The 27,526-nt window shown below is 40.5% G+C and overlaps 1 protein-coding gene across 1 annotated transcript; it reads left to right on the top strand.

Annotated features, from left to right (window-relative positions):
* Positions 1-3,673: 3,673 nt before the first annotated feature.
* Positions 3,674-16,377, top strand: emp2 (epithelial membrane protein 2). The gene is made up of 5 exons (XM_080488681.1): positions 3,674-3,856; positions 11,867-12,137; positions 12,221-12,329; positions 12,433-12,573; positions 13,597-16,377. Exons 2-5 carry the CDS (start codon positions 12,060-12,062, stop codon positions 13,764-13,766), a joined length of 498 nt encoding a protein of 165 aa, XP_080344807.1. The 5' UTR covers positions 3,674-3,856; positions 11,867-12,059; the 3' UTR covers positions 13,767-16,377.
* Positions 16,378-27,526: the final 11,149 nt, after the last annotated feature.

Here is a 27,526-nt window from a genome sequence, read left to right on the forward strand (position 1 = left end):
ACAAACAGCCCACAACAGCAGCAGGTTGCAGCTGAACTTTCAAGAACATTCCTTTTTTTTTTTTTTTTTTTTAAAAAGGGAACAAGGCAAAACAATTAAAAAAAAATTAAAATTAATGTGCACGCTATACTTGTTTAAAAAACTGAAAATCCACAGGATTTATGAGTCCACATGCATGGCTTTACAAAAGCTGCTCCTCGTTCGCGTCACTGAGGGAGGAATTGTAACGGCCGTACTGATATTGATGGAAAACATCTGCTCTTAGCTATTTGGGAATCATCAAAACTGAACTAGAATAAAATAAAAGAATAAAAAATGTGTCTGCCATTCTTTAAAAAAAAAAAGTTCAAATTTTTACATTTATCACAGACTGACCAAATCTAGGGTTTCAGTGTTTTTTTTCTTTTTAAGAAGACTTGCTATTACACTTCACTTCTGTTAGTGAGAAATTCAAGGTTATACCCAAAATAAAATGCAACATAATAGTTAAAAAAAAATTTGTAACAGAAAACAAAATGTGAACAAAATAACTAAAGTAGCATTAAAGCTGTCACATCCGTGAGCTTTCTCATGTGTGCGTTCTATTTAGTCATTTATTACCAAGTGATATTTAAGGAAAATACACCCAAGAAGATACCTTTTTGACAGGTGCTTTGCATCTTTTGCTGACCGTAATGTTCAAAATTCCCTTTTTTCGCCAATGTTCATGTTGGAAGACGAGTGTGGATGTAGACGACAGCAAGTCTTCCAACTCCACCTATATTTGTGCATCGTCTTCTGAATATATATCCTCTCTGTTCATAGCCTCTGCTGGATTTGTCTCATTACTTTTGAATAGTGCATGCCATTTGGTGTGCAGAATGTCTTCCAAGCACATGAATGTACACATGTGTTGTTGGTACACAACTGAAAAGACAGCGAAGGTGAAACTGTCACACAGAAAACCAACAGACGGCAGTAATCCATTCTGCCAGAGGTGAAAAAGAAAAAGAAAAGAAAGAAACTATACTGTACCAAACAGTTTTTGGGTGGAGATGTGCTCACCTCATTGTTTTCCTTCGGTCTATAACAATGGACGGTAACTGATACACGTCTCCAGTGACGTAAAGTGTGTAATGTGTGTGTATTTGCATGAGTGGCTCCCTAATGTTTGCCGTGGTGGACATTTAACACCTGGCAAAGTGGCTAGACCAGTTCCCACCTTCACTGTGTGGCTGTTTGTGTGTGAAAGCGGTGGCGGGGGGGGGGGGGGGGGGGGGGGGGGGGTTCAGTGGCTCGAGGGGACTGGGGAAGATGGGATTGTTTTGTTGTTTCAACAGGCACCAGCTTTGGGAGGCACCTGTGTCCGTGCATGCATGCATGTGTGTGCGTGCGCGAGTGTTCGCCAATGTGTTTGTGTTCAAAGTCGTAATGTTGAAAGAGACAACATCTCGACGGGCTTACACAGGTGGCAGACAAAAAAAAAAAAAAAAGACACAAAAAGAGACAACGGAAAAGAAGTCGCTTTCCTAAATTTATACTTGCAGAAGAAATGTGTAATGATGTGCAATGCTGATGGTGTTAGAAGACGTGCGTCTATCGTGGGTCCACTGCAGAGACACGTTGAAACAGTTTAACTAGGTCATCTCTCAATACAGTCCATTATCTTCACAGCAGCATAAAACTACCTGTGGTTTCTTCCCAAAAGGTAGATTCTGAGAAATCCTTTTGTAATTATGTCGCCTGTTCAAAGTGTTTCCCAGCACCAATTCATTGGGATTGACAAGTGTGGCAACAGTTTGAAGACTCACCCTTTCTTTTTGTAACTGATGACTGATTCATTTCGATGAAACCCGACCCCAGTGTGCTTCTTGACGACGATATGGAAAGCAGCGTGAATGATTCTTTGGAGGTACTGATGTCGCGATCTGGACAAGTGAACTAAGTCGGTTTTAACAGCGGGTCTCAGCTCATTTCCAAACAAACTCCGAAGCAATTGTTTGGACGTTAGATTGAGGCCCAAACACAACCTTAGAAAGCTTCAAGCAAAGAAAACACAGTATGTAGTGGCCTTGGGAAATCGCTGTATCATTGCAAATTGTGTGGCACAATATATATCACAATTGTTTTGTCTAAATATCTTATTCCCATTTCAAAAAAATACTGTTGTGAGTGTTAACTTCATCGCCTTAAATCTGTGACTGGATAAAAGAAACTTGCAGCAATGTGGAGTTAAATTACTTTTTTTTTTTGTCCATGGGAACCTGCTTCTTTCTGTCTTATTTCAGTATTTCTAAAACTTACCAGCTCATATTTGATGAACGAGCACGATCACATAACGCTTCAGTTTAGTTTCGTTAAACATTTCAGCTTGACTTTTTGAATTAATTTTGACGCACGGCTTATGAGCCTCCTTCGGTTTCAAAGGCAGTAAAAATGAGCTGTTACATCAAGATTTCAGATTTAGTTTCACGGTGATGGTAGACTGGTAGTGGTCATGTGTTACGGCTGGCAAGAAAAATGCAAGAGGCTGAATAACAAGGTCTGACAATGGCCTCTTCATTACCTCGTGCAGGTCCTTACCGACTGTCTCCATATGACCACACAAAGGAATTCCGTCTTGTCACAACGGCAACGTGGGTCCAGACAGTGACAGGGAACTAATAATCTGACATCCTTGACATTATGTAAATTCAGTCAAGTCTAAATCGGGGGTTTGGTGTGACAGTCATGAGGTCAAAGTTCATTTTTCAGTTAGTAACTTTTTGCAAATGGTATGTCTGGATGGGAGAGTTGATTTTTGGTGTTCAGTGATGGGTGTGTGTTTTTTTTTTTTTTACAAATGTAAGCTTGAATTCATTTACGTAATAATAAATAATAATAATAAATTTATTTCCTCCTGCACTGATACAAATGATCGTCCAAAGGTTTTCTTGAAATACTTATGTTTACAAACAGAGTCTGGCTTTTCTAAGTCAAGTTTGCATTTTCTCACTCTGAGTCCATTTCTCTCTGTGTTTGGAAGCTGTGATGGACCGGCAACCCGTTCAGGATGTATCTTCCTTCAACCAAGAGTCAGACGGGATCAGATACAGGCCCCAGAACTGGATAAAGTGGCACAGAAGATAGATGGCTGGAGGTCCACAATACCACAAGTTTCCTTGGTAACAAATGCAAAACAAGTTAAAGAAACATAGAAAATCTAATAAAAATTGCTTGATAATTTGCAAAAAAAAATAAAAATACAACAAATAATACCAATATGGGCTGAGAATATAGTCTAATGCATGCCGGTCATGACTCCAGTCCCATTTTCAGTATTTACCGTATTCTTCAAGGCCTGCACTTCTGGGCTTTTCATCCCCCTTTATCTCTTTCATTTCCTTTTGTCTCCCTCTCTGTCTGACCTCTCCTGCCTCTTTATTTCCCTTCACTTCCACGGTCTGCCTGCCAAGTGACCAAACTTCCCCACAGAGTTCCAAAGATGACCAGTTTTCCCGCCAAGCACTACATTTTTCTCTTCTATTATCTTCTGTATTCTCGTTCTGTCTCTCATAAAATATGAATCCTTAAAGATTTGGAAACTGATGCATGGTCCTGCAGTTTGGACCCCATTAACACACACACACACACACCCACACACACACACACGCTAAAGCCACACCCAGCTCCAGGTCTCGGTCCTCCCACACGCGCTCACGCAGAACTTCTGACTAGAGGTTTTTTTTTATTTTTTTGGGACTACCAGCAGGCTCTCCAGCTGTCTCTTTCTCACGTTTGGAACCTAGTTTTCTCACACTTTTCCCAAAATTTTATTTACAATCCACATTTTGTGTGTAAGCGCACACACACCTGTTTCATCCACGGTCCAGACCTGGTAAGTGATCTTTTTGCTGTTTGCCCATTTTATTTCTAGTTTGCATATTTTTTTTAAACACTGCACTGGACTTCCTTTCTTCTCCGATTTCAATGAACTTTATTTAACTTCAGACTTCATGTGTTTGAAAGATGATTTATTTTAAAGGCTTTACACGTTTCTGGGAGAAAAAAAAAAGAAAAGTTTTCCTACAAAACGTCTAATTAAAGATGCACTGCCTGCCTGTAGAATAGGTTTGACTGAGTTTGATGATCCACGTTAGAGAAGCTTTAAGACTCTCCTGCTGCTGTGTTTCCTCTTCTGGACATTTTTGTACAACTCCCAAGTTGTGAAGCTGGAAGTGAAAGGGGCGTCGTCAGTCACCAGTCAAAATGTGTTTTGTCCGTCAGACCAAGCGCAGTGAATGAATGCTGTGAAATGTAGTTGAGTGTGACATGAAGAAGAAGAAGGGATCAACTGGTTATCCATCTGTGCCATAATGTGCGCCTCGGGCTCATTTAAAAGTGCGTTAATCTGCGTCAGTCTTGGGGGGGGGGGGGGAAGAAAGGAAAAAAAAAATGCCAAGAAAAATTAAGGTAGTTTTAATCCAAGTAGCGCCTACTTTTCATGTTCTCAGTGGACTTTTCTTTACGTTTCATTATTTCTTAATTGCTGTTAATTGTTTTGTCTACGTTTTGCTGAATATGGTGCGTTTCACTGAGCAAAGACTCAAACCATTCATACCTGTTTTATTTTACTGGCCATAACTTTTGGTACTTTTCATTATAGGTGAGTCAGTTACTGTTACACTGGACTTTGCGCCCTCTTGTGGTGAGAGACATCAACGTTTTAGTCCAGGCTTTTTTTTTTTTTAAGGGAAAAGATTAGTGGTCAGCTCTGGATCGAGTTCAGGCTTCCCTCTGTGGAGTTTGCATGTGCTTCCTGAGTATGGATTTTCCCCACTTCCCCAGTTTTTCTTCTTTAGTACAATCCATGCATTTGATGCAGATAAGTGATGACAGTTTGTATGGAAAAGTGTGTGTGTGTGTGTGTGTGTGTGTGTGTGTGTGTGTGTGTGTGTGTGTGTGTGTGTGTGTGTGTGTGTGTGTGTGTGTGTGTGTGTGTGTGTGTGTGTGTGTGTGTGTGTGTGTGTGTGTATGTGTATGTTTTGCCCATACTCAGTTGGGATTGCCCCCAGCCCCTGTGTAGATTTCGATAAAACGGGATGGATGGTATCTGATAAAGCACGAAGTCACATTGAAGCTCCAGAAGCATTGGTCCTTTGCCCTTTGGAAATATATAATCTGACAAGTACCTTGCAGTCTTTTGAAAGTACTCTTTCAATTACAATGTAGTTGGGTGCAATTTAAAAAATAAACGCAGATTGCAGGTCAAATGTAAAGTCAATTGAAAAAAAAGGTAAAGTTCAGACCCCATTCAAATAGCGGCATGCTTAATGTGAAAGTGTAATTCATGCTGGGACAGTCACCACGTGTTGTTTCTGTGCAACTGTGCAGTTCACACAATTTGAACATGGAATGGGAGCTGCAAGAGCTTTGCTATATGTTGGAATTAAAGCATTGGAAGTTTTATCAATGTCATTGGCTATCAAATATTGTGTCCATTTGAAGTTTACTCACACATGAAGTATTTGCAGTCATGTATCGTGACACCCCTGCTCAGAGCGCTTGTGTTAATTCAAAATAATTTACTATGGTAGTGTTTGCAGCAGCAGGAGGAGAGGTGTGTGATATGTGATAGGAGGGGGGGGGGGGGGGGGGGGGGCTCAGACAGTGGGGTTGCTGGTTTAAGGGCCTGCTGACAGACAAAAATAATGCTAAAACAAGTGTGAAGTGACAGTAAGATGAGGAGAAAATAGAAGACCAATGAGGCGTAAATAAATAAATATACTGGAATGGAGATGTGAGCGGACGGCTCTCTCTATCAGGTGTTTGCCAACATCGTTGCACCATGTGGAAGTCATTACTCAGCACTGTCACATTGGGAATGTGAGAGAAACCAGACCTAAAAACCGTGTTAATGTCCAACATGAAAGAATTCCTCTGTCTGAAGGAAGTCTTTAAACCCAGCAGGAAAACAAGTCACTTGTGAGCATATTAAATTGCTTTTTGGTCATATTTGCGGAAGCACATTTGTGAATGAAAACTCCCCAATGACAAAATTTGGCTTTGCATGTCTGGAAAAGCACAATTTGTCATATTGCAATTAGTACATTTACAAACTAAGTAATCAATAGTGGGAGATTAAAATCATTAACAGGAAACTAAGTCATATGACAACAAGCGCTACAATAGGCAAACATTAAAGAGCTGGCCAGACATAAAGTTGAAAATCCAACATGTTCCAGGGGAGTTTTAAATATTTATCTGAAGATGTTCTCCTCCTGAGGTCAGTCAGTATGTTTTTCCATGAATTCATCACAGTTTGTTGGAAACTCACTTCTTAAAGTTTTACACAATCAATACTGATAACCAGTTGCACAAGTTCATGTTTTCCAGGTGCTATGTCCTCCTGAAGAAGCCCATACATGACTGAATTAAACATCAATATAGTTGGTAAGGCTTTCCAACTGGCTTCCAATTGCAAGGTTTTTGGTTCGATCCCCCATCGTCCTGCCCAAAGAGTCAAAGTGTCCATGAGCAAGTTGCTAATAGTGTACGAGCGCCTTGAATGGCAGCTGCTCATTTAGACCGCTCAAGCTGTAAAATACACAATATAAGTAAAGTCAGTTTATATTAAAAGTAGCAAAGAGACCTTCAGATCTGTAAATCCTTTGAAAGATTTCTTTTTGTTTCCTTCTTCCACTTTTTACCACTTGAGGCCACTGATGATTACAGGTGCAAAACGTTTTCTGGTTTCAGTTTACACTCCATTAATGGCTGGCTCGGGTGCCATGAGGGAAACAGTCTGTATGTAAGCGAGAAGGAAATAGAGTGTGTTGGTTGAAATGCATTTGAAAAAAAACAAAAAATTGTATTACCCTTTTAAAAAAATGTATTAGCTGTCATGTACAAAGTCCTTCCTGTATTGGGTCTTGACGTTGAGTGTGAGGAACCTGGGTTTGAATCCTAGATATGGCTGTCCACAAAGCTGAATTATAGTGGGATGAACAGCCAGTTGAGTTCCAATAATTAGAGATATTTCCCACATTATCTTTGTGTGTAACTTTGCGTATTGAAATAGCTCTTTGAATTGGGACAAACAGCATATTATCATTATCGTGTGACCCGTCCTCTGGTCACACTATATTCCTTGTCCAACTACTAGTAAAGTTGTGTGTGCTTTGTGTCCACCTCCAGTTCTTCTTTAGGCTTTGTTGGTCTCCAGATGGCCTGTTATGTGTATTATTCTTGCAATCCCATAATGTAAAAGTGTGAAGGATCATAGCTGTCGCACTGGGTAATCCGGTTATGTTAAAGTTTCTGTACAAACTCCACGGCCTCTGATGTGACAGCTTTTAGGTAGTGAAACCAAACTATAAGTGTGTGTACATTTTTGCATGTGTATACCTCCACAGTTTTTTTGTTTTTTTTTGTATGCTCTTCCCAAACATTTCTTTGTTTGGTCTCTGGCTCTGCTCCAGGAAAGATGCGCCTTTTGTGTTGTCTCTAAAAATAAGCTGTAGCCTGGCTGTGGATAATGTGTAAACACACACTTTGTTCCTTTTCCCACAAATTAAAGTAATGTGCACACACCTGAAGGCAAAGAATGGGCACGGTGGTTTACTCTCGAACACAAAAATTGAGCCGATTGTTACTGGGTTTTAGACAGGACCGCACGATCGTTTTTCAGTCAAATTAAGTTTTTTTCCTGCGTTTCTTTGGGCTCTGCATCAACACGAGACACAGCAAACAGAGAGGAAGTTGTAAAATTATCCGTGTTATTCCTGATCCCCCTTCTAATGCTTCATTCTCAACACACGAACAGAGTCTCATTCCAACGAGAAGAAACAGCCACCTAGCACGTAGGCGAGAAAGTCATCTGTTTGGTTAGATTTGCTGAACGTCGTTAACATTTCGGACTATCGGCAATAAAAATAAATGAACGTCAAAGTGCTATAAAAATGGAACATGGGATTAAGCCAGCGCTTTGAATCCTTCTTTATGCTTGTATCCAAAATATCCAAACATCCCTTGGTAGTGAGTGTCAAATCGCAATGTTAGGGGCCAGAGGGCTCAACTGGAAGCCTTCTTACCCCCCCCCCCCCTTTTTTTTTTTCAGTCTCATTTTTCCATGGACAAAGACAGAAAGCAAAGGAGCGACTCAGAGAGGTACAGAGGAAGAGAGACAGGGGGAAGTGAGCTTTGGAGGCCTAGTTGTGGCTTTGTGTTTTATGAAAGAGTGAAAAAAAAGAAACATTAAAAGTCAGCATTTTCCACCAGGCAAAGGGAATCAGTCGACATACGCACACACTCATACACACCAGCGCCCGGTCACTGAGTCCCCCCCAGTCTCCTATTATAAGGCTGAGTGGAGAGGAGGAATGGCTGTATTTCTATGTGTGTGTGTGAGTGTGAGTGTATTTCTTTGTGTTTGGTCTCAGCAATTAGTCAGCATTTCAAAAACTTGATCACTATGTCACGCCAGGTCCAATTAAAACACATAACAAAATGACTAATGTTTTTTTTCTTTCTTTTTTCCTGCTGATGATGCGGAAAAGCACAGCTTCACTGATGTGTGTGTCCTTTTTCCTTTTACCGCCTTTCCATACCCATTTATGTGTTTGAGCGAGTTTCAAAAACCTAAAACGTAAACCCACTTTGAAGTGTCCAAAGACACTTTTTTTCTTTTCTTTCTTTCCTTACTTATCCATATAGTTCACAGATGTCCCTCATGATTAGCGCAAACAAAGTTCTAAGCAGTTCTTCTGATTGACACACCACAGCTGAGGGACATACTTCTTTGTGTGTGTGTGTGTGTGTGTGTGTGTGTGTGTGTGTGTGTGTGTGTGTGTGTGTGTGTGTGTGTGTGTGTGTGTGTGTGTGTGTGTGTGTGTGTGTGTGTGTGTGGGTCTACTATAATAGACAAGGCATGAAGATCTGTGAAATCTTCATGTCATGCATACCAGCGGAGCAGGACTAATATATACAACATGCGTGTGGATGTGTGCAGCTGTTGCTTGGTGTCACTGTCATGAGCGTTCACACGTTCCCATTAGCACTAAGTGTGTGTGTGTGTGTGTTTGTCTGGGGAAGGTGTGTGTTTTAGCTTTCCGAGCAGTTTGTTCGGCATTGAAATCAGGTACACTCCCTAGTTTGAAAGGATTATATTTATAATGTTACATAAGCTCAGTAAAGGCAAAGTAATGGTCAGGTTGTTCAACATTGTTCAACATCAGCTTCTTTGCTTTTTTTTTTTTAACTTCAGTTACTTCTATTTTTTGCCACAATTGAACTTTTCTATAATGGTAACTTGCTGAATAGTTGAAGTAATAGGTTTATTTTTTTTTCACAACCAGCGTAAAAGGATTTGTGTACATAATTAGAAAAACAATACATCGTCGTCGTGTTCCCCGTCCATTGTTTAAACTTACTTTAATCATCTCAAGTTTGCCTGCAAGGCCTAACACGACAGACTTCTGTTGTTTTTGTTTTTTTTCTGGTTTTAAATGTTCAGTGTGTACGTGTGCGTACGTGTGTTTATACTCATGTTTTTGTTTTTCCTCTCTTCCCTCCATTTTCCTCCAATAGGTTCTCCTTTCCTTCGCCCTCCGGCTCACTCGCTCCTCCTCTCTTTCCTTCTCTCTCTCCCTCTCTCTCTCTCTTCATTGAGTGAAGATGACTTCAGACAGAAGAAGATCCTGCGCGCGCGCATGTGTGTGTGTGTGTGTATGTCAAAGAGATTATTTACTGCTCCAAAGAATGTTCCTGCAGGTCAGATTAGACTCAGTTGCCGGAGAGGTGCCGTGCTGAGGATTCACCGAATTAAAATGTTGATTTATTTGGGCCTCGCAGTCTTCACAAACCTCCCCTCCTCCCCCTCCTCACAACACACTCTGAACAGAAGCGTTGCTCTTTAACATCGAACCGCAAGTCTGATTCCCATTGGATATGTTTCATATAAAATGTGAACATTGATTTCATTTGAATCTCTGGAAAGGCAAAATCAAAGCTTTTAATAAGTCTCACATGTCCACCGATTGTGACACACTTCCTCTAGGAAACAAGCACTAATGTGTAATCCATTGGGTTCGCCAATAATAGTGATCTAATCTAGTTCGAAATTGGTGTTAGTGGTCAGTCATACATGGAAGATGATTAAGAAGGTGTTGCTGTTTACATTGGAACCTATACGTAGTTAATTTTCGTCGTTTTTGAAGATCTCTTTTACTATTCACCCCGATGCCCCCTCTAGTCCTCCTCCCCTCCCCAACCTCAGACAGGGCGGACCTATCCTTTGGCACACCCCACATCCAAATGTTTGCGCACAAAAAAATGCCCCCCCCCCCCCCCCCCCCCCCCCACACACCCCCGCCCCCCACTTCCTGTTGGCGGTGAGAGGCTGTTTTTACAGTGACTCCATTTTGGCGGCGAAGACTAATTCCTCTGCTGTCTGCCTGCCTGCGTGCGTGTGTGTGTGTGTGTGTGTGTGTGTTTATGTGTGGTTCACTCACACATGCTTTACAATATGTTTGTGTCTCTGCCTCCTCAGCGTCTGAAGTGTAGGGGCGGGTTCCAGTTTCCAGAAATGAGAGTCATATGTGTATGTGGGCTACATGTGCGCTCCTTTTTAGTTAGTTAAGTTAAGCTGCAGTTTGATGCGTAACAATGTACACAGACATCACACACTAATCCTGTTGGTTTCAGTGGTATTACGCGGTGAAACAGACATGAAAGCGAGACCGTGGAAATCTGTTGGCAAGAGAGAAAAACAGCAGTTTATGCGATCAAATCAGTGTAACCATTTGCTGCCGAGTAACTGAATAACGCTGACAGAGCAATTTTTTTTTTTTTTAGAGCTGAGAGCTCACTATCTCTTTATTGCTTTTGAAATTATATGAACGTGTTAATGAAATCTCGCCTTTCAAGCATTTTGATCGTGTAGAAATGACACGATTCAGGGCCTGTTTTGCATAAACAAGAGACAAAGAGCTGCTTGAAGTGGAAAGCTGCACAATCAAAACCAGTGTCTGAGTAAACGCTGAGATCACACCCATAATTGTGAATATCAACAATGTTTTCCAAAGCGAGTTTGTGCTGTTTTGTGACCAAAGCTATACGTTTCATTTGATATCTGAATCTACTCGTCCAGGGACTTCGGTTCATTTCTAAGATGCAGGAGTGAGTGATGAAACCTTGTTAAAAACTATTTCCTGGTACTAGATTAGAAAGATCTCTTCAGCATCTTGATGTGGTCCAATGAAACGCTCTAATCTTGTTCACAGAGAATGTAGAATGGAGACAAGGGAGATCACAAATCACCTTGGAAAATGTAAACCCTAAACCTCCTCTCATGTATGGAGGGATCACAGTCTGGATTAAGACCTTCAGTGTCTGTGGAATAAACACACTCCCACATGTTGTAAACGTGTATTTACAAGCTGCGCACACAGTCTCGGTCTCAAATGCAAATGTACACATACACATGCTGTGGCGTAGATATTTAGTCACAGCGTGGACATTTTCTGTAATTGTGAATTCTTTGTGGCTAAAGTGCATTTTTGTTTTTAAATACTCTCTCCAGATGATTGACTCCAGATGCATGTAACATGTATTTAGTTTTCTGGGTTGATGTAAAATTGACTTTAATCCAAACTGAAGTTTTCTGTATTATTTATGCGGGTTGAGAAAACATGCAGTTAGTGTATACTCCAGACTGTCCATCGAATATAATTATGCTTGATAATATATTTCTTTTTTTGGCTCTATGTTGATGGTGGTTTAGGCCCAAAGACATCCAGAGCTGTTCGATGAGTTGGGACATTTTCAGTAAACAGTGTTAGTTGGTGCAAAAAAAAAAAAAGTATCTCATGTGGTTGTGTGTTATTAACGTATATGCTGTTCCAAACAGATCCTGTTCCAAACAGCCGGTGAGAAACTTTGATCCACTTCTGAACAGCAGCCTGCAAAACCCTCACCTGTCTGACAACCACACAGAAGCAGTCCAGCCCAAAGCTTCACCGCTCTACCTGCAGATTGACAATAAGACCAGAGGAGAAACCTCCATTCACTGAAAAGGGCCTTGACCAGACCGAGGGGCAGCCATGTTGATCGTCCTCGCTCTCATTATCCTTTTCCATCTGACTGCAGCCATCCTGCTGTTTGTTGCCACCATTCACAATGTAAGTCCGCACCAAACGTTTCTTTTCGACAGAGAGCAGAGAGTTTTTTGTTTTTTTTAACAATGTGACGTTACTTGGTGCAGGCGTGGTGGGTGGTGTCGCCAGCTGGACGTGACGTAATCTACACTGATTTGTGGTACTCCTGCAACTCCACCTGCTACCCTGTGGACAACAGCCATTCCACTGAAGCAGGTGAGCCTGCGTTCAGCTGCATGTCACCGACACATGTGTAAATTTGCGGCTGTATGAAAGGCACCTCTCTCTCTCTCTCTCTCTCTCTCTTCTTTCCCCTCAGCCTATCTGCAGGCAGTTCAGGCCTCCATGATCTTGGCAACCATTTTAAGCTGTGTCAGCTTCTTCGTCTTCATCCTCCAGCTCTTCAGGATCAAGCAGGGAGAGAGATTCATCTTCACAGCCATCATCCAGCTTCTGGCCTGTGGGTGAAATATACACATTTATTCTTTTGTGAGGAAAGGATATTTAGGGTATTAAAATGTATATTTTGTTCACTTACCAAACCTCAGACAGTCGTCAGTGACATATTTTCATAAAGGTAATATGAGAGGGTCCTTATGTAACACTGCAAACCTCATCTCCAAGCATGCAGTTAAGCCCCACTGCATGTTGTCTCCCTTGGATCAAACTGGCCACAGTCTTTAAAAAAAAAAATCAAAATCAAAAGTGTTCATATGAGTTTTAATGTCTGAGAAAGGAACCGATCTTGTGCCACCAGAAACTCAATCGAATTCAGAAATTCTCACTTTGGAGTTCTAAGAAAGTCGGAGAATGTTTTCTTGCAGTAGTATGTCACATCGCTTGTACTTGTTTTGATATGAGTGGACGTCTCTGTAAAAATCTGCATTTCGATGAAAAAGCAAGGAAACTCATTACACTCACATGTAGCCACCCTCTGCAGCCATCTTGTTTTTTTTCGTTGCAAAATGAAAGAATGAAATCTGTTTGTCAGGCATGAAAAAACTTAAGAAAAAAAAATTTGGGGGAGGAAAATATGTTATTTAAATGGAAGAGTGACTTTCAATTTCAAATTTATTCACAATGAAAGTGAGATTAGGTGTTCAGATTTTTGACTAATGAAAATGAGTCACTATTAGATATTGAATTACAATATTGTAATACAGCTTTCTGAATGCCAATTCAAGCTCTTGTGGCACAAGATTTGATCTACACCTAATCCTACGTATGTAAATGTATTAGACAGAAGCTGAATGATAACACGTGTGTGTTAGTATGCGCAAGAGTTTTGGTCGCATTGAAAAGCAACAGGCTGCGGTGGTTCTCGACTGGATGCATTTAAGAGTTTTGAAAATGATATTCAGAAATGATCTGACTATGAAACAGTTTTTAACTCGAAAATAACATTATTAGTCAACAGGTTGACTGATAACATATATAAAAGGGCCGATGCATCACTTTGTACTCTTCTCCTCTCTCCTGGCAGCTCTCTGTGTGATGATCGCTGCGTCCATCTACACTGCGGAGAAAAAGAGCTTTCACGTCGCCGGCCTCCGGGACGGTTCCTACGGCGTCTCTTATATCCTGGCGTGGGTCAGCTTCCCCATGACTCTAATCAGCGGCCTCATGTACCTGGTGCTCAGGAAACGCAAATAAACACAATAGGCTTTCATAGAGGCTATTCAAATGTTTCACTTGGAACTGTGACACGTAGGCATACAAACAATATTCCTCAATGAATGTGCGTGGGCATGTTCTTTTCTAACTCTTAGATTTTTTATATATTTTTTTTGCATTAGAATTAAAGACATCCACTACACATTTTGATATCATAAGGTCACATTTTCAGAGCCAGACAGTTTACCTATAAACACATAAAGCTACACATTTTGTGTCCCTCGTACACATTAAAGACAACAACCAAATTGCAATATGCCCTTTTTCTTCTTGACATCGTCTGGTACTTTTGTTTTGCTAAAATCCCGAATCAGAATTTAGAATCAACAGTGCAGTGTAAGTTACAAGTGCCTCTGTTCCGCCTTCATGCATGATGGATACTAAAACATGTTTCTTAAAACAGTCACACTCACATTTGAGCCGCAGTGAAAAGCATAGTATTACACTTGACAGCTTGGTACATTGTGCGAGATCGCGTAATTTACAGGAACTTGAGGTTACATCGACTCGGTCCAAATGCAAGTCAAATATGCCTCACTGCGTTGAGTCACATCGATGCCTTGGTCACTCCATGACGAGGCTTTTTTGCTGAGTTTAGATAAAACATGGGTCCACTTTTCGCTCCACACCGATCTTCTTCTCTCATCTCTGCTCGTCTTCTGCTTCCTATCAACTCAAAACACAGGTGCTTTTTATGAGAATATTATGGTCTGAAGAATAATAGTCGTAGAGAGACTTTTCAAAGGTCTTCCAAATGTTCCAAATGTCTTGTCAAGCTTTAGTAAACACAATTTATTTGTACATATTTGCTGTGTATGTATAGTTCAGGTTGGACAAAAGTAATAAAATCACATCAACGAAAATGTGTCCAAAATGAAACCTGGCATAGAGGAAGTGTAGTGAAGTTGTAGTTTAAGTATAGTATGTAGGATTTTAACCCTTTTGTTTGTATTCTTTTGTTACTGATTTGTATGTTCACAGTAAAAAAAAAAAGAAAAAGGAGCCAATGATGTGCTGTGATGTTTGGGATTAAAAATAACAAAATACAAAAGTGCAAACTTGAAATAAGAAAGAACAGATCATTGTGAAGTAGCTTTTTTTCTGTTCACAGCTTCACTGAAATAAGATAAAAGCTATTTATTGTTTAAAACCACTGTTTTGTTCATAAATGTTGAAAATGTGTGAAGGAACTACATCTGGCCATGACCCGGTTATTGTTTGGTACGTTACTGAACACACCTTCTGTCATTTATCATCAATACATACAGCACTGTATTATACCTGCTACCGTATATACCACAGTTAATGATGGATTGGGGATGAACCTGATAGAAAGAGACCAGCAGGTTGTTAACTTTGGACCGGAACCTCAAATTGAAGTAGTTGCCCTGTTTATTCACAAGACTAACTGACTCCTTTATCTGCAGACGATGGATTTGTGATCGAAATGTTGACTGGAGTTTGGACCACAGAGCTTGGTGACCAACGAACTCCCCGATAAATAAATAATGGCGTCCATTTTGCTTGTTGATCTGAAACAGATACTTGAAAATGTACAAAAAAACCAACAACAGCAGAGGCCAAGATTGTGATGATTGTTCATCAGTCGACTTTGTAATGAAATTCACTAATTCATGCGTGCAAGAATGTGATTTTCTTTTTCTATTTTGCAAATTCGAAAACCCACACCGAGTTTAAGTGAGATGTAAATCAGGTATGGTCATTATTAACATACTGTTATTGGATCTATAAGCTGTTTGTGAAAGAGACATGCAGATGTAATTCATAACTGTGGGAATTATTATGCAATCAAAAGCATATCTCTTCTCATGCTTGTTAAATTCTCATACATTTTGGTCTGGATCGATATTTGCAACCAAGTCCAAAGCTCTCTGGTGCCGCCCCCTACTTTGAGAACCACTGATGTGATCTAGTCATCATGAGCAGAGCCATACAAATAGTGGAAGCACAGGACACCAGGACAAGTCAACATGAGTTAATGAAGCCAGAAGTGTATTAATGAGGATTTGTCTTGTTGAAATATTTCTAATACTTATTGAAGTACTTATTCCTCGTTTAGTATCTCATGTTGTTTTGTAGTGCTTTGTGAGTGTTTTAGGCCTAAATTAAAAAGCAATTTGTTTTACTGCATGTTTATCTTTTAATTTATCTATTACTTTTTTGTGTTTTGACCAATTCTTGAATATATTGTTTGTACCTTTAATGGGAAGATCTGCTTTCATTGTGTTGGTGTCGGTAAATCACAAGATATTTATTCTGACCTCTGCTGATATGAATGGCAGCTTCAGCAATGCTTTCTAACGTGTGTCTGTTTTTATGAATTAAACATGTCAACTGACTGAATCGTCGGCTGCTATTGACACCCAGTGGACTGATAGAACATTACACCGTGCATAGGCGCCACATCTGCAGACCCCTGCATGAATGTCAGTGGTCGCTGAATTCTGGAAGACTATTCAACGGATCAAGGAACAAAGACTCACCTCCCCTGGAAAGCCTAGAGTTGCTGTTATTTCATTCTTGCTCATCACATGTCAGATGAATATCTCAATAAAAGTGTTTAAGAATGAATATAATTGTATCAAGTCATTTAACCATTGAGTCAAATATTCGGATGTGCACCTACAGGAAAAAGCAATGGTTTCCCACACCTGTGACGATTACTGTTATAGCTTATACCACATGATCCTGTTCAGGGTCACAGGGCTAACACAGAGAGACGGACAACCACACACATTCACACAGTTTAGGGTCACCAATGAACCTCCCATGCATGCACTGAGAGTACATGCAAACTCCCCACAGGAAGGTATGGCCAAATATTTGAATCCATTAAACATAATTTATATCCAATATACGCAAATGAGATAAAAGAAACTGTTTAAGGTGAACTTCACTATACTGCAGGTGCAAACACAATAGAAAACTCGATTTGTCCATCATTTCAGCGACACACATTCAAACCATCACATAAGTTGAAACATTTGAACGTTTCTAACTTAATTCTTTCGAATTAAATTTTATAAACCACGAAAAAGAAAAATCCGACAGGATAGACCCCGCCTCTTTTCTCCAATTAGCCAATCACGGCAGAGCTCACCTGGAAACACACGCCAGTGAGATTATCGCCTCTTAACGTAATCGTGTGACAATACCATAATTTATCAAACACAACAGAATCCCGCCAGTAAATCATTGTATAAAACATTTGTGTGGGTTATGATTTTATGTACAGGCAATGCTCATCAAGGTCTGTGGCGTCAAGGTGGAGCTATATGATGATGTTTGCACACCTGCTACTGATCTGAAGAATCCCGTGTTTAGGCCACAGGAGTCTCCCACTGTCAGGTAATCAAACAAATGAACATGCACGACACAATTAGACATGAAGACACAAACAGACGTAACTGCTTTTGAGAGTAATAACTTGCAATATTCTCACCTGCTACACTTAAGTGCTATTTAGTTGTTAGTTTTTTTTTTTTCTTACCTGAAAGACAAAAAGCTCAATAACAAAAAGTCATGGTCACTGGGGCTTCATTACAGTATTTCTTCTTCTCCACAGTGAACCAGTGAATCAGTTATAAAATGAAACAATAATGATGGTGTAATAATGTCAATTTACTAAATGTCTCATTTACTCTTGCACTTCATTAAATCATTTCCATGAGTTAATAGACTCGGCCCAGTCAACATTTGGAACCTCGTATGAATATTCATAAATCATCTCCACTAAGACAATAAAGGTCTACTGACCCTGAATAATCTTCATATGATGAGCCAAAGTTACCACATCTAACACGCATCCAATGCAGTGAAAGCATCTCGGAGTCTTGCTCAAAGGTATGGGCAGTCGGGGATGGGGATCAAACGGACAACCTCGGCATCGGAAGACAACCGACTTTCAAAATGGCATCTACTATGTGGTTGGCTCACAAGTTAGATTTGCCCTGATCTAATTCATCAGGTTTCGATAATATTAGCAGGATTCCGGGATACGTGGAAACAACATCCTCAATTTCTGACGTTCGACCCGAATTATTGCTCTGAATACAGACGACTGCACAAACTGCAAACATTTTCAACCACATAGGCTGATGGGTTATAGCCACGGTCCAATATTGTGCCTGTGCTGTTTGGTGAGGCTCATTCTGATATTATGCTGTGTTTGAAAGAGTGGGAGTGTAATTGTAAAGGGAGTCATTCGACCCACATTGGATGAATGCTCCCAGCGTCAGCAATACTTGGGTGTATGTGCGTCTCCCCTAAACCTCTGGGATCCAGTGGGGCGGCATAGTAAAGTGATGAGCCTCTGAAGACCACTTAAAAACACACATCCATCACAGCGCACACATGCGGACACACACACACAGTGTGGCCTCATTAAGGTTGACAGCAGAGAAGTGAGAGCTTATGAAAAGAGAGCACGGAAAAGGGGAAACAAAGTCATATATCGTAGGCAGAGGGGGAACGAGGAGAGTGATTAGGCAGCAAATGTCCACTTTAAAGTGAAGTGCTGGCAGAATGGTGGCCTCCTTCTTCTGCCCCATTGCGCTTGTAAAATGAATCTTTTGGACATTGCGGCGCTCATAAAGGCTCGCTTTGAAAGTACACTGACACATTTTGCTAAATAGTTTTAATTACATATTGAAACTTTTAATTTTTCAAAAAATGTGATTAACGTGACATTGCATTCTGTCGAGAGGTGTCACCACCTACAGCCTCCTGCAAAATACACTCACTAAAAGATGTAGTGCAAGCCTAATAACCAAGAAAGCTCAGGTTTCTGCTGCACTCACATTTTGAGTTTCCCTTTTTGGTTAAACCAGGTTTTCTACTACATGCATGCACAGATTCCTACTGACACACCGGTACCAAGCCTGCTTGTAAAAGACCGTTTTGAGCATGTTGGTGGTGTAAGGTGCCTTTAATGGAAATATAGTGGAACAATCCATGTAAACCTGTAGATTATTATTATTATATTTTTTGTAGATGCACATATGGCTTGAAACAAAACTGAAATTGTGTTCCAAAATGAGTTCTTTACACATGATAATAGAATTATCCGTCAACATTCCTCCCTTTACATGTGTCACAATGAAAATGTTCAACATTTCACTATTAAATCCTTTGGTTTCTATTCTCACTTGGATAAAGTTGCTGATAACGGTATTTTTTTTTCTCCTGTGACAGATGTCTTAACTTTTTCCCCTGCCTGACTGGACTGAGCGACGGTTCCCAACACGATGCTCTGCAGCCGTGTGAGAAACAAATCATGTTCCCGGAAACAGAGCTCAACCCCGTTCACCGCTCAGCTCTGGCAGACTCAATACTCACGTCAAAATACACCCCGAGATGAATTCAACCTGGAGAAATATGGACATCAGCAAAAATGTATTTTTAGGCTTGTCCCAGCTGTGATGACCGTCGGAAAAGCAAGGTGAGGGAGTAATAAATGGTGTGGTACATCTGCATTGCCTCAACTCACATTGCCATTCATTTTATGCAGTACAAACCTAATCAGTAATATAATACATGCATGAATACACATGTACGCCTAAAATGGAAAATGGAAAATTCTGTAGTATTTCTGGCATCGCTGACAACACTTGGCTCCGGTGTCTTCAGCTTCTCCTATGCGCCACTCCTTGTTGACCGACAGGTCACCTCTCAGGTGAGCAAAACTCCAACTTTCACTCGTTCTGACCCTATATCTGTACCAGTTATGTGAATAACGCATACTAAGGTGACGCTAACTATTATAAAAGTATACAGGTCTCCATCTGCTCAGCCAAATATGTTGACATACATTATATTGCAGGCCGATATCGCAATGACAATAAATTTATCGTGCAGTCCTTTTTTATTCAGACTGGCTGGTTACTATTGTACGTCGTACAGTTGGAGAGCTGTAGGTTCCCTCTTTTATAGTCATTGCACAGACCAATATAATTTATCATTAGCACTATCCGATGCTGTTGTCTTAAGTAAAGAGCACCTTTGTTAGTATTTCCTGTACCTCCTGTTTACTGGAGAAGAAACGTGTCAATAATCTTCAAATAACGTCGTCTTCCTAACGTCCATCGAAACTGCTGTATCCAACTTGGGGTCATGGGGGTCTTGAGCCAATCCCAACTGGCTCGAGGAAAAAGAGGGAGAACATGTAAACTCGACACAGATATTCTCCCATGAACCGGGTACAATCCCATTTTGGAGTGTATTGACGGTACTTGCGATGCATTAACAGCTTTGAAAAAAAATCTGAGCTCACCTTCTACTGCAATCCGCATGTCTTCTCTGCTGTTATATTGCTGCTTTTGATCAGTGTCAGTGGTGGACGTCACGGTTCCCTTGAAGAATTGCAGACCCCTCTCAGTCCACTCACATTATGCATTAATGATGTCATTGCTTTGTTTCTGCTTTGGTCGGTCTGCCTTCTTCTCCATTCTTGTCTGAGGTGCGACATGCCAACAGCATGATAAATGACTAATCAAATAGGGTCTAAGTAATGCCGGCAAGTTAAAATTGATGCTGATAAGGGCATCCTCCGTCCTTCCAAAAGGCCAATTGTTTGATTTCTGTAGGCTGTCATTCTGTGAAGTGACAGGAGATGGATGTTTGTGTCGGGCACCGGCTCTGAGGTCTGACCACTTAGCCTCAGGGAGCTGGGCCTTAGCTTTAATCACTTCATAGAGCAGGGGAGTCAAACTGCTGACTGAAACTCAGGGTTGGTCACACTGCAGCCTGGAACATCTCGTGTCGGCCCTCGCTCACAAACACTCTTTTTTTTAATTCATTCAAAGATTACTTGATCAAATTAGCTTGGTTTTATGACGCGTCTCTGTTATTTTTGTTTAGTAGCTGTCTTTTAACACGATGGACTTGGACGTGGTTCTGTCAAGGCAATATGAGATTAGAATTATTTAGATTAAGTGAATCAATCTTTGATTATATATGACAGTATGTTGGCAAGTGTTTTGAATAGATTTGGGCTAACTATTGGGAGCCATTGACATATATTCTCCTTGCTTTTGCACTAAAATACTCCTCCTGCCTCGCTAAAGCACCTTCACAGTGAGGGCCAGGTTCTCTGGTGAATTGTTTTGGGAAGAAAGAATCAAAAAATCTGCAATTATTACAATTTCAGTCCTCTTTCATTAAACTCTCAGCCACTTCCTCCTCGTGTCCTTGTTCTGATGGATTGCTCTTCTCCCCCACAACATATCGACACTCAGATACTTTATTATGTACACCTTACTGGTATCAAGTTGGAGGCCCTTTTCCCTGCAGAACTGTTTAAATTCTTTATGGCATAGATTCAACAAGATGGAAATATTCCTCAGAGATTTTAGCGTGTTCTACTTAATTTTTTTCCAAAAGTAAATCTTTTGGATGAGGTTCTGCTGACAGTGTAAACCAGTAAATTCAAGAAGACTCATTATGTTCAAGAAACCAGTTTGGAGATGATTTGAGCTTTATGACATGGTTTTGTTTTCCAGTCAGCCATCAGAAGATGGTACACTGGAGTCATAAAGGGATGGACCAATGAAATACAGTATTCCCCACACAATTTCAGCACCACCAGCAGCAGGAACCTTTCATATAAGGCTGTATGAATTCTTGATTTTTGTTTTGTTTCTCCAAATTCCGGCCCTACCATCCAAATGTGGCAGCAAAAATTCTCACTCATCACACCAGGCAATACTTTTCCATTTTTTTGACCCAATGTGAACTGTAGCCTCAGTCTCCTGTTCTGAGCTGACTGGACTGATGCCTGGTGTGGTGTTCTGCTGCTGTAGCCCATCAAGGGTTCAAGGGTTCATGGGTGGTGTTGTACAGTCTTCTTTCCAACTTCCCACTGCACTGCTTTTTAAAACTGCAAACACTCAGGAGGAGGATTTGCTCTGTACCGTCGACAAATGGTGATCATGACAGTAAAGCCGCCTTGTAAATGAACAAAAGAATAATTGGTTCAACAGTTTAATATTCTCATGCTGACTAGTGAGGGGGCTGACTTTCACTAACTAATCACACACTTGTCCATCAAACAGAACGACAGTCTTACTTTCAGGTTTACACCTTTATGTCATTTGAAATTTAAAATTACCTATTAATGTCATACATGTTTTTTGGACTGTGAAAAGAAATCAGACGATCCAGAGAAAACCCACAGCTAGGACTCAAAGCAACATTTCTATTTCTTTTCACAGCAAAGTATCAACATTTCCTCTTTATAAAAAAATAATCTATAAATTGAATTGTGATTAAGTTGCCAACAAATTAAGCTCTTTAAATGTATTAAATCCCAAAAGAAAATCGTAGTGTGCTTGTGTACAGTTGTGAATGCTGTCGGGATAGATTAAAAATATCGTTTAAAAGGTTCTTAAAGTGATCTAATGAAAGTTAATAGCAATAATGTATGCCAAGCTTGTTATATGTGAAACTCAAAGCTGCCAGTCCCATTAAAAAACAGCAGACTGGACACCAGCTGCCTTTAACAACAGCTTAGTTATTGAACATAAACACAACGGATGTAAGTGTGATTGATAACTGACAGATGGATCGGGCTGCCATCCATGAGCCATGAGCCGGCATGAGTTTAAGTGGAGCGCAAATGATCAAAGTCAATGTTTAAATGTTGATGATTTGGCTGAGGTGAGGAAATGTGTGGTGGAGGGCTGCAGGGTTTGAGCTGTTACTTTAAAACTTGGTTTGACAAGATTAAAGCAGGATGTGCTGCCTCCTGTCAGTGCTGTGACACACATGGGGATTGTCCCGTCTGCTGCTTGTTTTGTCACTTTACGTTTTCTCCCCTGGTTCTTTTCAGTTGTCAGCAGAGCAGAAGCCTTGTTAGCGTAACTCACTCTGAGGTGTGCTGACACACACCTCTGCAGTCTGGAATAAACATGCACCTGCAGACCCAAATACAGAGGCTAAGATTCAAATAAATGCTACGCTCATGCGTCATCATTTTCACTTTTTTCCCGATGGGGATTTACACATATCCAGCATGCAGGCCCTGACAAATAGTTTTAACAAAAAGGGCAAGTTAATACAATTTTGTTTTTTACTTTAACACAATTAATAGTTTCTTCAAAAAGTTTTGTTACCGGAACTACTAGTTACCGTACTCAAACTTGCCTTAATGGTGTAAGCATGGATTAATTGCTGTGGCACATTTGCTGAGCTATCAGCACTGTGTGGGTCGATGTAATGACTAATTCACTCATTAGATTCAGCTGAAGTTTCCAGATAGACATGTTGTGTGAATCAGCATTATTTAAGTCCAGCGTTTTTAACTGTGTATGTTCCTGCAGGATGCTATGCGGAACTCGGCACGTGAGTGACAATGAGTTCAAGCAGCAACCGGATGCCTGAGTTAAACTACCAGCATGTCGACAACGCCAAATAGCTTTTATAAAAGTCATCTAACCTTTATTTTGGAGCCGTGAAATTAATTCTGGCACTGCGAAGACGGTCTGATGTCGGCTAAAGCAAACAGCAGCAGTAACAAGTTCGGAGAAATTGAAGTAAAAGTAATCAAGTTAATTTATTTAAAAATGCCAAATGTATTGATATAACAGTAAAGTGTTACTTTATGAGGCCATATTCAGGGTCTCTCTCATCATAGAGTTCAATGGGAAAAATGTATTAACTGGCGATTACTGATATCATCCATCCATCCATCCATCCATCCATCCATCCATCCATCCATCCATCCATCCATCCATCCATCCATCCATCCATCCATCCATCCATCCATCCAGGGCACATTCTGGACAAATTGCCAGATATTACTGCCTCCATGAACAAGAAGTAGCATGGCACACAGTCACCAGAGTTGCAAGTTATTTTGTGGTTTTATGGCTTCAAAAATATATCGTACTGATTAATTGGGTTCAGAGTGCCGGAGTGCTTTTTCACATTTGGAGATATTCAGGCCAGCTGTTTTTGTCTTTGTGCAAAGCTAAGGCAGCTGCTGACAGTAGAATTATACCACACAGATACTGCAAAGATAGATTTGGCGAAAATAAAGTTGTCCCCCCCCGCCAATTATTATGAAACATGGTGTCTGTAATTCTATACATCTGGTACTTTGTGCTCTTTTGTTGACCTTTCAAGGCATCAGTGCTTTACTTGGTCAAAGGAAACAGAGTTCAAGTCCCCTTGATGTCCTCCCTACTCCCCTTTTCAATAGTGTCTTTGACTCGATTGGGGTTTGTATTGTGGAAATGAATAATATCTCCCTAAACCATGGCTCAGTTCCCAGCTCCTTTTAAAACAAACTGTTGCTGAGCCACTGTTTAAGAAACCCCATTTTGATCCATCCATTCCCAACAGCTACAGACCAATATCCAAATTACTTTATATGTCAAAGACAGTAGCTGAGCAACTTAACTATTTTTGGGAGAAAACCATTGTGATGGATGGCCTGAAGTGAAGTGACCTGAACTGGATACTTTCCAAGTTTGGTTTTCACAAATTACACTCTATAGAAACTGGTTTACTTGAAGCAGATTCTGGAGAGTATACAGCTCTCGTTCTAATGGATCTCTCCTCTGCTTTTGTTGCTATCGATCACAGTATTGTGATTAACAGGCATAAGGATTTCTCTATATATGTATACATCCTATCTCACTGAGAGATTTTTAAGTGCTCATCTAATTGGAGTGATGTCTGATACAGCAAACCTGTGGGGTACCTCAAGGATCTGGTCTGGGTCCAATTCTCTTCTTGCTGTACATATTCCCTGTTGGCCTAATTATTAGATTTTTGAATACTATTGCTTATGATCCGTGTTGACGACATCCAGATATATTATTCTTTCAGAGCTTCTGACTTTTATGAGTTGGGTAGTTTAGAAAAATTACCACTCAGTCGGTCCCACGCATTTTATTTAAAACTCGTCCATTGACAATAGTTTTAAGTGTTGTGTGTTATTGTGAAGCACTTTGTGATTTTCTTTTGTGCAAAGTGATATAAAAATGAAATATGCATACTTTACTTAATGGATTGCTCAGAAGGACTGTTATTGTATTTGTTGTTTTTATTAAGATTGTTTTTGACGTTATGTATGAATTTGATCAGTGTTCAGTGCTCACGATGTCAAAAAGTTACTTATCAGTGACAATGGAGTCATCCAATCATAAATATACCACAAAGCATCCTCATCACCCTGCTCTGACGGTATTTTTTGCATATTTGATGAACAGGCAAATTAATTAATCACATCAGATCTCAGATATTCCTGAGGCGCTTCCCTTCATGCATTACTGCCCCTGCATTCTAATAGTGTAACACTAGAGGGGGATGTTTAGCAGGACAAGGCCAGCTGAACGTACAGTCAGATTGACTTTTGCTCTCTCCCTCCTCCCCCCTCCCTATGTGTGCCTGCACATGTAAGTGTATTTCTATGCAGTTATAATTGCACCTCATTTATAGCCAAACCTGTAATCAAAATGCTCTACCCTCAGCCTCTTAAAATTTAAAAGGGTTACTTCTTTCAAAGCAGTTTCTTTCTGCAGCACATGCTGATTAATTTTCAGCAAACCTGTGCCTTTTTACTGTGCTATTAACCATATTTGAAGAAACTCGGGACCTTGTAAGAGGTGAGTCCAGGGCACACACTCACACACCCTCACGCACAAGATGGAGGCAATAAATGACACTAAACGCCCTTTAAGAACAGACAAGATCAAATCCTTCACGCATGAGTCACCTTCTGTTTGAGATTATTTATGCATATTATTTATTCATATTCTCATTTTGACTTACCCATATGTTTTAAAGGTCAAAGCATACTAAATTTTTTAGAAGGATAAAAAGTTATAGGGATCACTATAATCATTGAGGTTCTCTTGGGACTCCACAGAGAATGGGGTTGTCCAATCATGACCTTATCCACTGTAACACGGCACGGCAGACCTATCAAGTTTTGGGGTTTCCACGTGATAAATCTTTATGGATGCATATAAACCAAATACACTGTCGGGGAAAAAGTGTCAAGAATATTTTGAATGGTATCCTTTATGGATAGCATGTCGAGTTACTCAAGCTTAACTCATACGTTAAGTTCTGCGGTAACAGAAAAGTCAGTGATAATCATAGCTGTGCCTGCATATTTCGTCATCACTTAGAACCAAATGTCGAATTGAGAATACAAAATGAGATCTTACAGCCTATAGTTAGTAGTTTCACACAGGATAGGAACAGCTGGCTTTCTTATCCCCAGTGTAGTGACTTATTGGTACTGGTGCAATGTAGTCCGAACCCCATAAAAACACAAAATGTCAATGTTGTGCACCTTGACCTCATTCCTCCCGTGAGGGCCCATACTACCCTTACTTCTGATACTGTGTCAGCAGTTCTTCCACATGTTGGGCTTAGTGGGTGGGGTGGGGTGGGGTGGGAGTGGGGGGAGGGCACATATTTCTCCCATGTAGCTCTATCGGGTTTGTATCTTGATATTGTGGAGCTTCACTCCAGACCCATACACATTTGTACCCACAGCTTAGCTATGGCGATCCCTAGACCACACAAGCCCTTCCTACACACTAATGCAACAACCCTGGAGGGGGTCGCCGTCCCTTCTGCTTCCAAGTCCGTTGTGGCTGTTGCAGTAACCCAGATCCAGGGGTCAATCCAGGACCTGCATGAGAGATTATATCTCATTTCATCTGGGAGCAGCTTGGATTTCATTGTCACGTATGTGCAAATTGAAAAAAATGAAGTGTAGTGGCCTATTAGAAATGGTGGTCGTGGTTTTGTTGTTGACAGAGCCGAACTGGCTTTCTGCTAACCAGTGACATGCAAAGTTCAACCAGCCATGTGTCGAAAACAACTTGAAAGAGACATACAGCACTGATTCAACCCACTCAGGATTGACGTAGACTTATGTTCTTCTTTCTTTTGGAGTTTATAGAAATTGCTGTGTGGGTGACTGTGAGTGCTACTGCAGTTGTCCAATTAGTGTGGAGTCGGACAAGGTTTCAAAGCAGTTTGATGGCCTGAAGAGCTGCTGGCAGCCAAATTAGGCACACATCAATCTTTTCTTGATGTTCTTGCAAAGTTGTTATATCTCTCACTTTAAGGCCAGTGGGATTCTCCTTTGCAGTCCTTCGCCATCATATGTTTGATAAATTGAAAATAGGTGAGGATGATTGTTTTGGATGACAGTCGGTCTGCGACACAGTCGCATTAACTACAACCAGCCAAAATGTGACCTCATGGGTCACTCATGCATTCACACACCTGCACATCGACTGTCCTGGTTAAAATAAATCTGCTTTGTTTTGTGAAATAAATCCGCCAACACATCTTTTCTCATATTGTACATAATTTAGCTGCTGATTAAGCAATGTTACGCACATTTTTAAATTTGTTTCCTTGTTAGTGCTGCACTGCCATTTTGCCTTTGTAAAATATTATTCCCATAACTAATGTGTTTTTTCTAATGTGTGTGAAGGAGCAACTATGCGTGTGTTTGAATCAAGAAATGGTCATCTGAGAATGCATCTGGCGTATTATTTTACATATTTTTACAGTCCACCAGTGAACTAATCGTGCCCCCTGTAGTACAAAATCAGATTTTTACTGCTTCCGTTAATTCATTGCCACTGCATTAGGCAATAAAAAGGGCCATATTCATAATTAGAAGCGAAGGTGGACAATTCATACGCATAAAGCCGAGGCTGATCGGAATATCTCAGAGGTGAAGA

Source organism: Lipophrys pholis (assembly GCF_963383615.2).
Source record: "Lipophrys pholis genome assembly, chromosome: 19".
Taxonomy (NCBI): domain Eukaryota; kingdom Metazoa; phylum Chordata; class Actinopteri; order Blenniiformes; family Blenniidae; genus Lipophrys; species Lipophrys pholis.